Source organism: Lichenostomus cassidix, chromosome 3, assembly GCF_008360975.1.
Source record: "Lichenostomus cassidix isolate B80296 chromosome 3, HeHo_3.0, whole genome shotgun sequence".
Taxonomy (NCBI): domain Eukaryota; kingdom Metazoa; phylum Chordata; class Aves; order Passeriformes; family Meliphagidae; genus Lichenostomus; species Lichenostomus cassidix.
The window spans coordinates 90,960,269-90,976,928 of record NC_139483.1 but is presented as its reverse complement, the minus strand read 5'-3'; the positions used below and the strand labels follow the sequence as shown (position 1 = coordinate 90,976,928).

General features: G+C 34.4%; 1 protein-coding gene across 1 annotated transcript in view; it reads right to left on the bottom strand.

The window, feature by feature from the left end:
* The window catches only part of CSMD1 (CUB and Sushi multiple domains 1), a 1,097,029-nt gene that overhangs the window by 258,916 nt on the left and 821,453 nt on the right, over positions 1-16,660 (bottom strand). Inside the window, exons 13-16 of the mRNA XM_085056685.1 lie at positions 8,920-9,102; positions 6,976-7,302; positions 5,026-5,220; positions 253-391 (exon numbers count right to left, since the gene is read on the bottom strand). Coding sequence (XP_084912811.1) covers positions 253-391; positions 5,026-5,220; positions 6,976-7,302; positions 8,920-9,102 — 844 coding nt within the window. The remainder of the gene's footprint in view (positions 1-252; positions 392-5,025; positions 5,221-6,975; positions 7,303-8,919; positions 9,103-16,660) is intronic.

Below are 16,660 nucleotides of genomic sequence, written 5' to 3'. Positions count from 1 at the left end.
ACTGAACTTGCCATTAACCCACTTCCCCAGATCTCTTTCCATAGGGCTCCTCTCCAGTCTTTCCAGTGTTATAATAAAGACAGTGTAAATACATTAGAAAGCTTTAATTGCCTACTTGAAAGAATAGTATTGTGAGTGCTGCAATTAAGTTCCTTTTTGTGGTTTGGCTTCTTAAAAATATTTTTATTCTTAAATAATAAAACAAATATTTATGCTCAGACCTTGTTTCTTGTTTGACTTGATGATTCTCACCTGTCAAAAGTGATTTTAATGGAATGTCCTGGTCTTGCTTCAATCACCCATTCACAATTAAGTGAGTCCTTGTAATATCCTGGCCACCCTGGTGGCAAGATAACACCACTTGATGCTGTCAAATGTCCACCACATGGTGCTGAAAGAAAAAAAATGTGTATTTGTAACATACATAGCATTTCTAATACAGTATATATTTAAAAAACTTGCAAACATCAATTTTAAATGCATAGAAACATGTTTAATGGAGTTTTAATAGTTAAATGTAATGTTATGAACACTTTGTTTTCTGCAGACTCATCAGGCCTGCAATGTATCTTACCAAGACTTATTATTCTACACGTGTTTTAACACACAGAGAATAGCACTTGAACCTGACAGCTTTCTTTCTGTTGAAAAGTACAGTATCTTGTTAAAAAATGATACTGTCTCATTATTTTTTAGATCCAGTATGATTCCACATTTACGTGGAAACATCAGACCAATTGCTCCAAGTAATTATTACCATTGTACTGTGCCACCTTCTTGAGTAATCACTGAGCTCAGTGGAACTGGTAGTTGTGAATATTCCATTGGATCATAGAATGGTTTAAGTTGAAAGAGATGTCTGGAAACAATCTAGTCCATTAGACTCAATATTGCTCAATACAACAGATTGCACATAACCATGTCCAGTCAAGGATCATGCTCTCCCTCTAAAGTCAGACATTGTCCAGACTCTCTGGGCAATCTGTTTTAACATTTCATCACTCTCACAGTGCAAGTCTGTTCTTATGTTTAAACAGAAATCCATATATTTCAGTTCACTTCTTGTCCTGTCATTTTAAACCACAGAGGAGAGTCTAGCTCCACCTTCTTTAAACCATCCCATCAGTTATCTATACATATTGACAAGATCCCTTGCGTCCTGAGACTTTTCTTCTCCAGTTGAGACAAGCACGGTTCTTTCAACCTCTTCTTTTATAACAGGTGCTCCAAGTCCTTAATCACCTTCGTGACCCTCCACTGGGCTCATTGCAGTATGTCCACACTTTTTTTGTACTGTGGATCCCAGGACTGCACACAGTGCTCCCAACACAGCCTCACCAATGCTGACTAGATAGGAAGGATCCGTCATTTATTCTCAGCACAGTTCTCCTGCCTCTCTGCCAAGGTCCCTCTGAACAGCAGCACAAACAACTGGTGCACCAGCCACTCCCCCCAGTTTTACATCATCTGCAGACTTGCTCAGAGTGCACTCTGCCTCAGCATTCAGTTCACTTCTGAAGATTTTGAACAGTATGGGATATGGGATTGACTCCTGGGCTACACCACTATGAATTAACCTCTGGTTGCACCTTGTGACACTGACTACAATTCTATGAGCCAAATAGTTCAGTCAGTTTTCAGTCCACTTCACTGTTCATTTCTCTAGTCCCTCCTTCCATCAGTTTGTCATTGCAAATTTTGCATGACACAGTGCCAAACACCTTACTGAAACTGAAAAAAATAATCAATCTATTATTCTCCCCTCATGCATCAGACAGTTCATCTTAACACAGAAGACTATTAGGTTGGTCAGGCATGATTTCCTCTTCATAAATCCATGCTTACTACTCCCAGTCATCATCGTTTTCTTCATTTTTTTCTAGTTTCGGTTAGGACAGAGTTAATTTTCTCACAGTAGCCACGAGAGGGAGGAGATTGGAGCTGTGTGGGCAAACCTGGGCTGTTATTCTATACCACTCACTCCATCTCCAGGGCTCAGAAGTCAGGAACTTCACTTCCAAGAAGGGGCGTGACATTGGGTGGAGGAAAAGTATGAGCGTGGAGCATCTGGAAGGGCATTGTTTCTCAGTGGCCAAATGCAGAGCCTGGTTGGGTTGGTTGGTCAGGCAGTCAGTGAGCACTTTTTTGTATGTAAATCACCCTCTCTTGTATACTTTTGTTAATATTGTTATTCTGTCTTACCTCATTGCTGCATTCAGTAAATTGCTCTTAGCTCAGAATATCTGCCTTTTGTCTCCCTCTCACAGGAGGCAGTGGAGTGGAAGGGAGCAGATGTATGGGGCTCAATTTCCATCTGGGTTTAAACCACCACATATTGTTTGGAAATAGTTTCAAGGAATGTTGCTGCATCACCTTTCCCACTGACAGGGATGAGACCTTTTAGCTCTTCAGATCTTCCCTCTTTCCCTTCTTCAAGATTGGAATTTGCTTTCTTCCAATCCTCGGGAATCTCCCTGGTTTGAATCAGCTTCCCGAGATATTGAGTGACCTTGCGATGTCATTGGATGGCTTCTTCAGAATTCATGGCTGCATCCCATCAGGCCCATTCCTGTATCTCAAATTTGTTTTAATGTTCTCTAACCTGGTCCTCCTCCATAAAAAGTTAAAAAATACGTATTGCAAGTGGGCAATGAAAATAACAGGGCTAGAAAGGGAGCATTTTTTAGAGCAAAATCAAAGGACTTTGGAGCAGGATTAAACAACAGCAGAAATGACAGAACAAATTTAGGAAAACATGAGTCCCTTAAAAATTTAAGCTGTCATGGCACAGGGCTTTGGAATGTTATGTTTTACTAAAGGCTGTGGCAGAGTCTAACACGCAAACACTTTCAAGGTCAGGTAAATTTATCTTAGTATCATTTGTATTGTCCTCAAGAAGTCAGTGGTATCTTTATGAGAAAATTCCATATTTCACTGCAGGAAATTTTCTAGTTTTCTTCTATTTCTCTAAATAGTGGCAAACATATTATGTCATACACAAGTGAATGGCAATATGAATTTTTGAGTTGTAAATTAATATGCCTAGTTTTGTTTCAATGTTTTTAACACAAAAAACTAATCAAAGAGGTGATTTGATTTCACTTATGACTTGCACTTGTCTCTGGGAATTTTTTCCAGATTTGAGTGGGATATAAAAGCAACCCACAAGTCCTGAACCAAACCAAATTTTCTCTGAAGCAAAATAAAAGGCCAGTAAAATGGCATTTACCTTACATGTGTATAGTTTATGAAGAAATAAACTTATTCCATAGTGTTTTTCTAATTAAATTTCATCATATTATAAACAAGAACAATCCTAAGACTGTTGATCCTCACCAACACTTCATGTACATCACTTACTTCATGTATTTCAGGTGTTGCTTATAGAGACTGTTATGTATACAAAGACACAGAGCAGAACAACAAAAAATCCACAGTTGTTCAGAAATCTCAGACAACTAAAGCAAACTAAATCAAGCTTAGGATGATTAGTCCATCCTATAATCCAAGCCAAGAAACTTTTTCAGTTATCAAGAATCCACGTCAGAAAGGAACATATCCTGAATGTGACTACTTCCTTTTATAAAAGAAACAAAGAGCAAAATCTAAAATTTAAAAAAATCAAAAACTAAAATCCCCAAACCACTCTATTAGTTTAATCCTTTCCTCATTAAAAACTAAGTAAACGTTCTACAAGGTTCAAAGAAAGGATAACTGAGTGGTACCTATGTTTTTTCTGAAAAATATTTTCTGAAAAAGTAATTTCTGTAATTTTCTCTCTCTCTCTTTTTCCATCCAAGTGCTCATCTTGCATCCTTTATCTATGCATTTTCAAAAATAAAATTACAAAAAGGTTACATTGAATACTTTAACAACAGTGTCTAGAGTTTCAAAATGAGAAAAAAAATCTTCTGATGAAAAACAATACCCTTTTCCCTGCTTTGGAGTGGGCTGGGTTTGCTCTAAGAATAAAAAACAACCCTGCTCCACTATGTAACATGCTTTAATCAGGATAAGGAATCTTTCTAGTACAACATCTAGGTTCACATACACTATTTCTAACAGACTGAAAACATGGTGGGGGTTTCAGCAAGTCTAAATTTTCTTTGAAATGCACAGGCTTTTGAGAGCTGAGTTCTCAAATTGCCCAAATAACAAAAACCATGAAAGTGATATGATCCAGATCCTTTAAGTAATTGTAATGACACTGAAATTAATGGAAATGTGAGAGTTATACCTATTAGAAGGTTTGGACTGGTTTCTCAAAAAAAAAAAATCTTTTAATTTGGAGTCTGCCTATGTATCCATTGTTTCATAAAGGGTATACAGTTTGAATATGACTTTTAAAAACCTACTTTAGTCATTTGTTAAACACACTCGTCTGCCTTGCCTTTGGGACCCATCACTGTTAAGCATAAAGGAATTATTCTTACTATATTTCATTCTAAAGAGATCTAAATCTAAGTAGAGATCATTTTAGTCTGTTTATTCACCTAGGAAAAAATAAGCAAATAAATTTGGAATTTTTTTTTAATATTATGGATATTACACATAGCTCTGGTTTTCACTATATTTCTCAGGATTAAGTGCACTGCAGGTTATTATATTACACACAGAAATTCAGATATACTTTAATTTTGAGAAAATTAAATGGGTAAATTTTCAAAAAGGACTTTTAAATAGAACCTTTATTTACTTTCTATGTGGTAGATAATTATGTTCTTCAGTGTGCTAGAGCCAAAACTGTTCCAGCAGTTACAATTCACAATTGAGTAATGATGGTGATAATCAGAACTTGAAAACAATAGCAACCAGATTTTTAGAATGCCTATTTATTCCAAAAATATAAAAGGAAGCCATCTTGTTTCTATTACTGCACTCCCATTTGACTGGAAGAATGTTAAGATGAACTTGAATAACTTTAGGTAAAGCAGTCTTATTTATGTGCAAAATGTAAAAGATAAGCTAAATTTAAATAGTGTCATTATTCAAACTGTAGGTGCAAGGTCAAGATTGTGCCCTTACCTTCACAACGTGGGACAGTGGAGCTCCATACTACATTTCCATCTTGCATAATACAGGTTATGGATTCAGAGCCTTGAGTCTTCACAAAGCCATCATCACAGTGAAAGGAAACAGAACTTCCCAGAAGGAATCTGTCTCCAAAGCGCCTCCCATTTATAGGAATGCCTGGGTCATGGCACTCATTCTGACCAAAGGCTGATAAAAACAGTAATAATACTAGTAATAAAACCAACAATAATAGGAATAATAACAACCTTCCCTTTAAACTTTGTGTCTTTTTTTTTTTTGAGAGTATAAATTCAGTTTAATACAGTAATACGTAACACATATTACACAGTAGTATATAACTCAAAGCACAGAAAATTCCTCAATAAAAAGTCAGCTTCAAATCCAATGACATTCACACACATGCAACATAGTTGGAATTCAGAAGCTTTTTAGATATGTGTGGCTTAGATACACAAGTATCATTTGCCTAGATTCTCCTCCGGACAAAATCCAGCTAGTTTGCCTCTCGCATAAGGGAATTGGGCTTGTTCAACCTGAAGAAAGGGAGGCTGAAGGGAGCCCCTATTGCTCCCTGCAACCACATGAAAGGAGGTTGTAGCAAAGTGGGTATTGGTCTCTTCTCACAGGTACCAAGTGATAAAACAAGAGGAAATGGCTTCCCCTTTTCTCTTCCTGCCATTTTTCAAAGGACAAAAATTATCCCTTCCTATAAAAGTAAAAGACCAATTTCAATCTTAAAAAAAACTGAAATAAATGAATTCCAGATTTATGTGGGGAGTATTTCTAAATAATGCAAGAAAACACCTTGGCCACAAACACTATTATTTTAATTGACAAAACATAGAAAAAGTACAAAAGGTTTCAAAGACAACTTTATTGTCAATTAACTTCTATAACCTTAGAAGATAATTTCTTCAGCTAAAACTATAACCTCCAAATATGTAATGTCTTTGAATGATTCATACAACTTTCAGGAGAGTTAGCAATCTACAGCAAATGTAAAAATGTCTCCTACATGACAATGCTGTTACTAGAGTTTTCTATTGAGAATACTGTTTAGTAACATATTTTTATATAAACAAAATGGAGGGCTATCTGTAGCCAGATATTTCTTAGCCTGGTTGCCCAAACAGGAGAGACTTATTTTTTCCATAGCTCTCCATATGTACATGACTGGCAGGTCCACATTTACAACTTTTGAACTGGATGTCCAGTTGCAACTAAACTTTGTACATTTGAGAACTGCATTCTCAAAGATAATTCATCCTTAGAATTCTTAGAGGAACAGTAGCCAGATAGAAGAATGATTCTAAATTAGTGTGCTCTTATAGGAAAGACTTCTGCATCAGTTCAGCTGTGTTCTAGACAACAGAAAAACCACAGAAGGTAACTATCATGTGTAACACAAAAAAGAGACCTCTATTCTTAGGGGTCTGTATTCTTAGATTCCACACCATTCAGCTAGAAAAAATATACAAAAGCAAAGCAGGTTCCCACAACTATTTCTTTGCATTGATTTTATTTGCATCCTAACTACTTTTTAATATTTGTATGTGTTTCATGTTAACATCTCAGTATTTGGGATCTAAGATTAATATCTTTGTGCACTTATTCCTGATGGTTCCATTGAGAAACATATTATATTACTTCCACTGGATACTTTGATCTGAATTATCTGGACTTCAGTAACATGCTCTGCATTTATACAGTATGAACAAAAAAGACAAATACTAAATAATGAAGGAAATTCCTCAGCACTATCACAATTAAAATAAATAAATAAATGATAACAATTCAGGTAAGCTAACAAATACAAGGAAGACACCTGAAAATAGTGCAATTATACAAGCATGACACTTCTGTGTTATAAATATGTTCTCTATTTTCATTATTATGAAGAAAGCATAAAATTAGGTGTAAAATAAAAGTAGAAATTCTTACTTGTGTAAGTGATATTAAATCCTCTTCCAGTGGTAGAGTGATCTGACTGAAATTCAAGTCTTACTATGTGCCCACTACTAGCCAATTGAGAAGGGACCTCATTGCCAGAAAATGTGCCAAGAGGTGGTAAATCTGAAATCCCATCATCTTTGACTGTAAGGTAGTCAAATTGAGGTTCTACATCAAAGTCGTTGAAAATCAGATGGATTCTGCTTCCTGGCTCTGAGATAATTAACCAAACACAGTTCATATTGTTTCCATACTCCTCAGGATAATTTGGAGAAAGAATAATTCCGGATGGTGTGGTGAAGTTGAAGAAACATGAGACTAAAGGAAAGAACAATAAGATTCTCAAAATACTAACTACAAACTTTATAACTGTTTGTCTTTGTAATTTTTTATTCTTGTGGAAAATGATGCTTTTGAAACCTGTATGTCAAAACTACTACACATGCAATCAGAAAACCTTCAACACTTTCAGAGCATTTCTCCAATACAGTGTTATTTTTTCCCCCAAGTGAATCCAAGTGACTGCAAGACATTAGCATGTAGCAAATGCCAAAGAAAGCAAAAGTAATGCTTGATGCATCAAAATTTGCAAAAATTGGCAGGTTTATTCTGAAATGAAAATGAGACCTCCAAATTGGAATGATGTTTTCCCCAAAAGGAATAAGCATTAAATTGCATTTAACAATCAAAAAAATTCAAGCACAAGGGCCAGTTTTGTCTGTAGTATACAAAGTTCATACTGATGTAAATAACATTAGCAATCTAGATGTGACTCAATCAAGAAATCCTAAAAAGCCTTAAGATTTTATTTTACCATAGTTTCCCTTTGACAGCAGAGAGCAAACCCAAAAATGATTCATAACTATCATCCTTTTTTTACTCTTTTGAGCCATTTTTCATCAAGACATTGCCTAACTGATTTCAGAGTCATAACCCTGTGACTGATACTGTAGTCAGAAGTACAGTATATTCAGAAATATGAAGACTCACTGCATATTACCTAACAAAAAGGATAACCATTATTCAGCCCAAATGTGTCAAACTGAACTCAATGTACTTAAATAGATGTTACAGATTCCATGCTCTTTCATAGGGCATGTGCACATGTAACACTGGAGCACAGTAAAATATTCTGCATTGTCAACAGAAATTGATATATCAATCCAATGCAATACAGCACCATGAACAAACACAACTTCCTTCTCAAAGGAAATTGCACCTGAACGGTCTCTGTGCCTAGGCTTTACATGCTTTAACACACTGCAGCATTACATGGCAAACTGAGAATTATTCCAGTCCAGAGCAATCGTGCTCAGCTTGTTAAGTCCTGTACCAACACAGCTTCAAAATACATACATGTCCAAACAGAATAGGACACCTCACAAAGGTTGTTATGCTTGTTAAATCCAGGACTGAATTATAAGACTCTATTTAGGAAAATTTAATGTGATCTGGAGAACTGAAGTGACTAATATACCTGTGTACTAAATTAATTTTCATGCCTTTGTGATATATCACCAAAAAAAAAAAAAAATTCCCAATCTTTTTGTATATGGATTTGCAGGCTGTTTTTGCACTGCCAGAATGAAATGTGTATGTGCCACAGAGTGCTTTTGAACACTTATATGCTATTAGGAATTGCTCATTTAGAGTCTAATTCAACACACATTTACATTAAGAGTGTTAAGTGGTTCAATTAAATATAAAATGAGAGGAAAGAACATTCTAAAAACAGTCCTGCGTGATGTTCCACATAAATGAGCTACTGAGTCAACTGGAAAAAAAAAAAGAAAACAAAAAAACCCCACCAAACCATGGCTGAAAAAGTCTTCAAGGTATTTTGAAGTATTTTCCTGTTTGTTAGTCACAAATGCTACGAAATGCAAGCAGTTAAGGTCAGGAAAATAATACAGAAAAAAATATAGTAATTCTTACAAACACAGCTGGGTTTGTTGCCAGACCACTGGTTATTTTGTTGACATGTAATCGTTCTCTCTCCCACTAGTTCAAAAGCTGCTTGACATTCAAAGGTAAGCGTGTCTCCATGCAGAAAACTGCTGCCGGTCCTTTTTCCATATGATGGAATTCCGGGGTCTCCGCAACCTCCTTTCTCTATTTCTGAATATCGAAAAATTCAAATGCAATAATAAGGAAAATATATTTATAAGCAATGTATATGTCAGTATCAGGAGTACTTTCAAAATATTTGGCATTGTGCATTAAACTAATATTTACAGCTGAGAATGAACTAGAGGTAAATGCTGTAAAACCACCTCAAAGATGACTTAGTATCTAAAGTCCTTTCATAAGCTAATAGCTTGCATATCTGCATTGCTCAAAACAATCAAATACTCCTGTTTAACTGCATGACTGCACTGAATTACAGCATATTTGAAGGTAAAATTATAAAGTCAGTCTCCATCCTACCCATGCAGACATACTATGTGTAGATAGTTTTTTGGGTAATGAGATCCTAGCACTAAAGAATCTCTTAATTCTCACATCTGCAATTCCATTTATAAGTCTATTAACAAATTGATTAAAAGTATATAATTTACTGATAGAGTAAATGAATTTCAGTTTAAAATAACTGAAGTATAATAAAAACAAAACTGAGGAATTATTTCCTGATCTCATACTTCAAATTAGAGCCATATTTTTCCCAGCTGCATTCAGCTATGCTGAAAATAAGTTCACATTTTGGATTATACTTTAAAATATTCTCTAGGAGCTCTGCTACTTAAATTATTTAATTTGTAGATCTCAAATCTACATAAACAAGATAAGGCTATAAAAAATTCAAGTCTTATGAAATTTATGAATACCATGAGTATTAGGAAAGAAAATGTAAATATTAATTGCCTGTGATAGAATTATCTTGCAAAATACTATACACATGGCTGCCCATCAAAAAATGAAGGCTCCATTTCTTTGCCATTAAACTGAAAGCAATTTTTTTTAATTAACTTGCCTTTGAGCAGAAAAAATAACAACAAAGCACTTCTGATTCTATAACCTCTGTTGCTGAACATGTAATGAAATTATGTAAATCTGATTCAAATGAAAGTAGAGATAAAGTTCTTATTATTTAAATATTTCACAGTTCAGTCCAAGCCATGAAATCAGAAACATCCAAGATAACAAGAAAATTCAACTCACTGAATAGTATTAAATATTAATATAATTTAACACCATTCAAAATGTTTGCTGTCAAATATTGTTAAATCTACTAATAGATTTAGGCAGAAGTATATATCTTGACACACCAACTCCAACAGAAATTTTAAGACACAAGATGACAGAATTATGGTGAAGCCAATCCACTATGTTTACACCCTTAAAGAGGTCATTAAGAGATTGTTGACAGGCACATTAAGAAAGCTATGGCACATATTTTGCAATGTAACAGGTTCCTCGACGGGCTGGCGATGCTGTGCCTGATGTACCCATTGTTTTTAATTTAAATACTTTTTCTTAACAGAAAGTTAGAATGTATAAATTAATAAAAACATTTTCCAAAATGGCCAGTAAACAAATACAATAAAACTATAAATAATATTTATAAATAAGGATTCAAAATTATATATGCAGACGCTTTAAAGTAGCTTCACTTGCCTGTTCCTACTGAGATACTGATTTCTACTGCCACAGAGTAGTACTGCAAACCTGTGTGTTTTCAGCTATGCACATCTTTACATACTGCATGAAAATGTGGGGAGCTACAGAAAATCAGAATATACATTTTAATCACATTCTAGAAGTTCATCTCCCTCACTGACAGCAGAACTATATCTAATCCAGCATGTGAGAATGATCAGAAACTCTTGCCAAATGTTTATGTGCAACATACTCTTTTCAAAAAACCCTTTTGTGTTTCAAAAATCAGGGCAATTCTGTCTCAGGCAGGAGGGTCAGAAGGCAAACTTTTGACCCTGGCAAAAGTCTGCAGGGCTTTGCAAAAGCATTGCTGAAGATTTATCCTTTAAAAGAGAGCAACAGATGTTTCTTGCCATAGTCTACAGAGGAAGTAACACAGTATCTTTGAGTAATGAATTTACTAAAATAGAAGAGAGACCAGGATGCTTTCTACCTGTCAGGCTATGTGCCCAAGACATAGGAAAGGCCTATAGATCAGTGACCTAAAACTTTTTAAAAGAAATTACCACGAGTTAAGGGTTCTGGTGGGGTTTTTTTTTGTTGTTGTTGTTTGGTTGGTTTGTTTTTTTGTTTTTTGGTTTTGTTTTGTTTTGGTGGAAGCTACTACTGTATGTTTGTAGTCAGATCTGAGTTCTTAGTGAGGAAGGCAAGAATGCAGTATAAACTAAAGAGGCCAGTCAAATATTTTGTTATTCTTAATATATCACCCTTTATTCATGAATGCCCAGTTTTCTTGGGGTGATATATAATTTGGATTTGTAAATATCTTATTTGCAAGCACATAAAACATTCAAATATTAAAAATATATACACTAATTTCAGAACAAACATTTTAAAATACTTTATTCTTTGGAAAAATAAAGTTTTAATAAAATCTGTCTCTAAAAACAATTGAATGATAAATTACAGGTTCTCTCAAACACAACAGAAGGAAATTTTGAATCAAATTATTTCATATTTAAAAGTCAAATAACTATAAAAATGTCAAAATTAATTATATTAACTTTATTTCTTTTTAAACCTTCAGGGTCTGTGCTTGTTTATTCAGCATAAAATCAATCCAGCAAACATGCCATATGTATAAAACACTTCTAAGAGGATGTCTTCTTTGCATTTTGACAATAAAAAGTTAAAAAATATTCATCCAGGTCTAGAAACCCACATTTTCACAAACCTTAAACTGAAGACTAGGTGTATCCCTAACAGTGAAAAGTTATACAGGCTGACAGAAAACACTCACTGTAATTCACAGAATCATAATAGGATCATAGAATTTGGGTTTGAAGGGGCCTGAAAGATCTTCTAGCTCTAACCTCTTTGTCATGTACAGGAATACCTTCCACGTCGCCAAGGTTCCTTGAATCTGGCCTGGCCTTGAATACTGCCATGGATGGAGTATCCACAACTTCTCCAGGCAACCTGTTCCACTGCCTCACCATCCTCACAGTAAAGCAATTCTTCCTAAAATCTAATCTAAAGCTACCCTCCTTCAGCTTAAAGCCATTCCCCTTGTCCTTTCACTAAATGATGTTGTGAAAAGTCCCTCTGCAGCTCTCTTGTAGGCTCCCTTTAGGTACTGGAAGGAGCTCTAAGGTCTTCACAGAAAGGGCTGTCAAGCATTGGCCCGGGCTGCTCAGGGAGGTGGCTGAGTCACCATGCTTGGCAGCATTTAGAAGACACATAGATGTGGCATTTAGGGACATCATTTAGTGGTGGACTTGGCAATGCTGCATTAATGGTTGGATTCGATGATCTTAAATGATTCTGTGACACTCTATAGCCAAAAACTACATTTCCATTATATATATTAACAACCCAAAACTCAGGGAAGACAGAGAAGGCCAAATTAATGGTTTTGTAATCATGCATTAAGAATACTCTTTCTTTATAACTAGATCCAGAGCAGTAGGCACGTAATGATTCCCAATGTTCTACTGTCCTCTGGGATTTTGCACATATTTTTACTTCATTGTCCTTTCCTTCATTGTACCTGTTTGACTTGTACTGGTTTGGTCAGTGAACAATTTTTTAAAATGTCTAAATGCAGCTGAGATGCACTGTGTGCGTTGCTCCAACATATGCAATGATTATTCTATTTCATCAATTGCTAAGATGCCCTATATCAGTTTGCTAAAAAAGAGAACATTTCAGACCAATTCAGCTGAAGTTATGTTGAACTCTTAGAAAAATCCTATGGGATAGAAAATGTTCTTAAAATAACAAACATGAAAATGTATGCTAACCTATTTAGCATGGCAATTAAAGCCCTGTTCTTTCAGGATTATTCTGTGTACTCATTCAGCGTTGGACTTCTTTTGATCTGAGTTCTTAGAGCTGTGTGAACTTCATGATGTTTGCACATAAACTCTCAAGCTTAAATTGAAACATAAGCTTCCTCTATTTACCAAAATATTAATATTGATCTTATGCAATTGTTCTTGGCTTTCATGTACCCTCTTTCAGTAGCCTGGAGAAAGACACTTCTCATCTTGTTTGTAAACTAGAAATATTTACTCAGTTTCAGGGAATATTCTTTCTTTAATGTTAGAAGAATGACAAGATGAGATTTCTGGCTGTAAGATCATATGTCTCTGGATTTAATTGAAAGACATTTCTGTTGCTCTGTTTTCTTTCAAATGAAGAAATATGGCAATTCAAAAGTGATATTAAGCATCTAAATATATATTATGACTAGTATTTGAAAGGTGTCCCATTGCAATTCTTTTTTTGATGTAAAGGCTTCACATTACTTTGACTCAGGTATCTGAAATGTATACCAAAAAAATTCATAGATTATAAGATTGTGCACTCTTACAGTTATTATTCATGGTAGTAGTAATTTAGTTCTTTCTCCCTTGTTACTAGATTACAAAAACACAGTTAAAATCTTGCTGTGTTAATTGCTGTTAAACACAGTTAAATGCTGTGTTTTCATTCCCACTATCCAACATTCTAGCTAAAACAATTAGTGAATAATCTAATCACTAAATTTGAATTTGGATACAACCAGAAGAGTATAAATAATAATCTCACACATTAATAATTCAGATGCATAAATACAGTTCAAACTAAATACATGTTTTGAACCCATGCGAGTTGAGCAGAAATAAATTGTTTCAAATAAGAGATATACAATAAACTTCAAGTTTCTATCAGAAAGTTTAAGTCAATACCTCTAAAAGCTAATGATTTGAAAATATTTCATAATTATAATCTTAGCTATAGTCAAGCTAGATTAAGGGGAGCTGTGAACTGACACAGGTATACGTTTGCTCAAAAAAAAAAAAAAGACTTTAACATCTAAACTTTGAGAGATCAAAGATATTCATGTTCTGTATATGAGAAAACTGATCCTTTATTTCCTCTTATTCCTCATGCCTCCCTGTGCTAACATAATACCTCATGCAGTTTAAAAACACAAAGGAGAAACTCTTATACAAACAAAACATTATAGAAAGAGAAGTGATAGAGAGATATGCTCAGGATTGCAGAAGAGGACATAAGTAAAAGAATGATATAATATAGACGATTCCTGCAATGAAACATAGGAACAACTACTGAAAAAGAAAATGGTAAATCAAAACTAATAGAAAAAAATATTTCAGAGAGCACATAATTGGACTGTAAAAGTGGCTATTAAAGCTAAAATGAGGCTGGCCTACAGATAAAAAGAGGACGGCCTTACACAATAATTTTATAGATGATCACAATTTTATCATTATTCCAGTAAATTTCTTCAAAGAAATTTAACAGTGCAATTTATTATCAGTCTGCAAATATAAAAAGAGAAGGCCTCCTTCACAGATCATATAGTTCCCAGCAGCATTCTAAGAGACTCTCTCATTTTCTCTGAAATGTTTTGTCCTTGCTGTTATCAAAAAGACCACAGATCATATCCAGTAGATTAATTTTTGCTGCTTCCACCTTATTGCATACTGTATCAATATTAAAAAAACCAAACAAACATGACCTTAGAATCAGATCGATGAAAAAACAACTTTTCAAGGAAGTCAATTTAAGCTAACAGTTCACCATTGTAGCATGTGGGTGGCTTGCTGGTAATAATATCATCATATTGCATCATATCTTATAATATAAAAAATCCTTGAAAGCAATAAAACAATAAAGCAGAAAATAAACTTTGCAACAAATATGTTAAGTTTAATATTTACTGTGTACTTAAATATGTTATTACAGAATGCAGAAAAATAAAATGTTGGGTTTTTTTACAATCAATTTTACATATCCAGGGTTAAATGCAGATCAAATCTGAACAGGGATGAGGAAGAAGCTTTTTGTTACTTGTTGCAAAAAATGTATGATACCTACTAACCAAGTAATGATACAGCATGTGAAATGCATTATCAATATTTGTAGAACAATAATTCTGGGAAAAAAAACATTATTATGACTTTGCAGGCACAATGATAGGTTCTGATTTGACAGCTAGGGCTCAGGAACAGAAGCTCTGGCATACTAAAGATAACTCTATGAAACTTAAAGACAATGAAAATGTTAAGAATTGCTGGGAAAGGAACAATAAAGACAGAATAGTATTCTGACCTCACACAAAAACCTTTTAAAAATTCATTTCCATGTTGAATTTTACATGTAGTTCTGCTCTTCCATTTAAAAAAGGCAACATTAGAATTAGGGGTGGAAAACAAAAGATCAAAGTTATGAGGAAATGAAGAGCAATTAAATAGACTGCAAATCTCTTTTTCTAGGGAGGTGAAATACACGTGTTCAAAAAGTAATTGGACACATACATGGAGGAAAATCTTATTGAGTGACAAAGAAGTACTTGAGGCATGCATCACTGGAAACAGAAAATATTCTATTTCTTGATTTATCATTGTATAATTCACCATTTCTTCCCTAAACACCTATTACTGTCAAGTATCAATACGCTTTTGGTCTCACTGTAAATTTTTACTCTAATATTTTGTGATAAGGAACATGTTATTGTTCAGATTATAGTGTTCACCTTGCTTTAGTACCAGAAGGAGTGGGGGTCTGCACAAAGGACTGAGCAAAAGTTAGCACAAAGTAATTCTGTGGAAAGAAAGTTAGAATGTTATGGAAAATTGGAAGTACAGGAAAAAGGAAACGCAGCTGCCTCAGAAATTGTCAGAATAACATAAGGGTGAATACTGTGAAATGGTGAACCATGAAATGAGGCAGAAGGCAGGAACAAAACTTGTGGAATTTGAATTGTCATTAAAATTAAGAGAGAAAAATAACTAGCAGGAAGGGAGAATGAAGAACAATTTCACTTTTCTAGAAAAAAAATCCTATCTATATAAAAAATGTTTAAAAAAATTAAGTGAAGGGCAGGATTGGAAAAGGGCAGTTTAAGGACTGTTTATAAAATGTAGACACATTCAAGGGAACAGGGCCTAATTAAATTCAGTACTTAAACTGAAGCAGTCAATGAACTACTAGCAATTATCTTCAAGAACTTATGGAGAACAAGGGATGTCCCACATGACTGAGCAAGGTCACATGTATTAATTTTCTAAAAAACTGGCAAGAAGAGGAACCAAGGAATTAAACAAATATATCTGTATATAATCTGTCCCCTCCAGTTGGGAAAATTATATGCTTTATCTTCCTTTACAATGAAATACCCTTAAACATCTACCTAAAATTATCTTCAGTCCTGATAAGAAAGACATGTGAGCTGTCTAGAAAAGAAAATCAATGAGCTATCAATATTTTTAAAGTACCAGCAAATAATTTGTAATAGGATTGTAAAGCCAACACTGATCCTAAGCAGAGTAATAGAACTGCCAACACAAGACACTATTTCTAAAGAGTTAAAAGACAAAAGTATAATTACCAGTAGTTAACACGGTTTTATGGAAAATTTGCCATGTAGTACAAACAATATGCTTTTCAGATTATAAACTCAGATTACACAATATATTTGGACTTCTTTCAACCATTTAAATTAGTGACACATGGCATCCTAATTAAAAACTGGCATCATAAAAAATTAATTTAGCACGCATTAAAT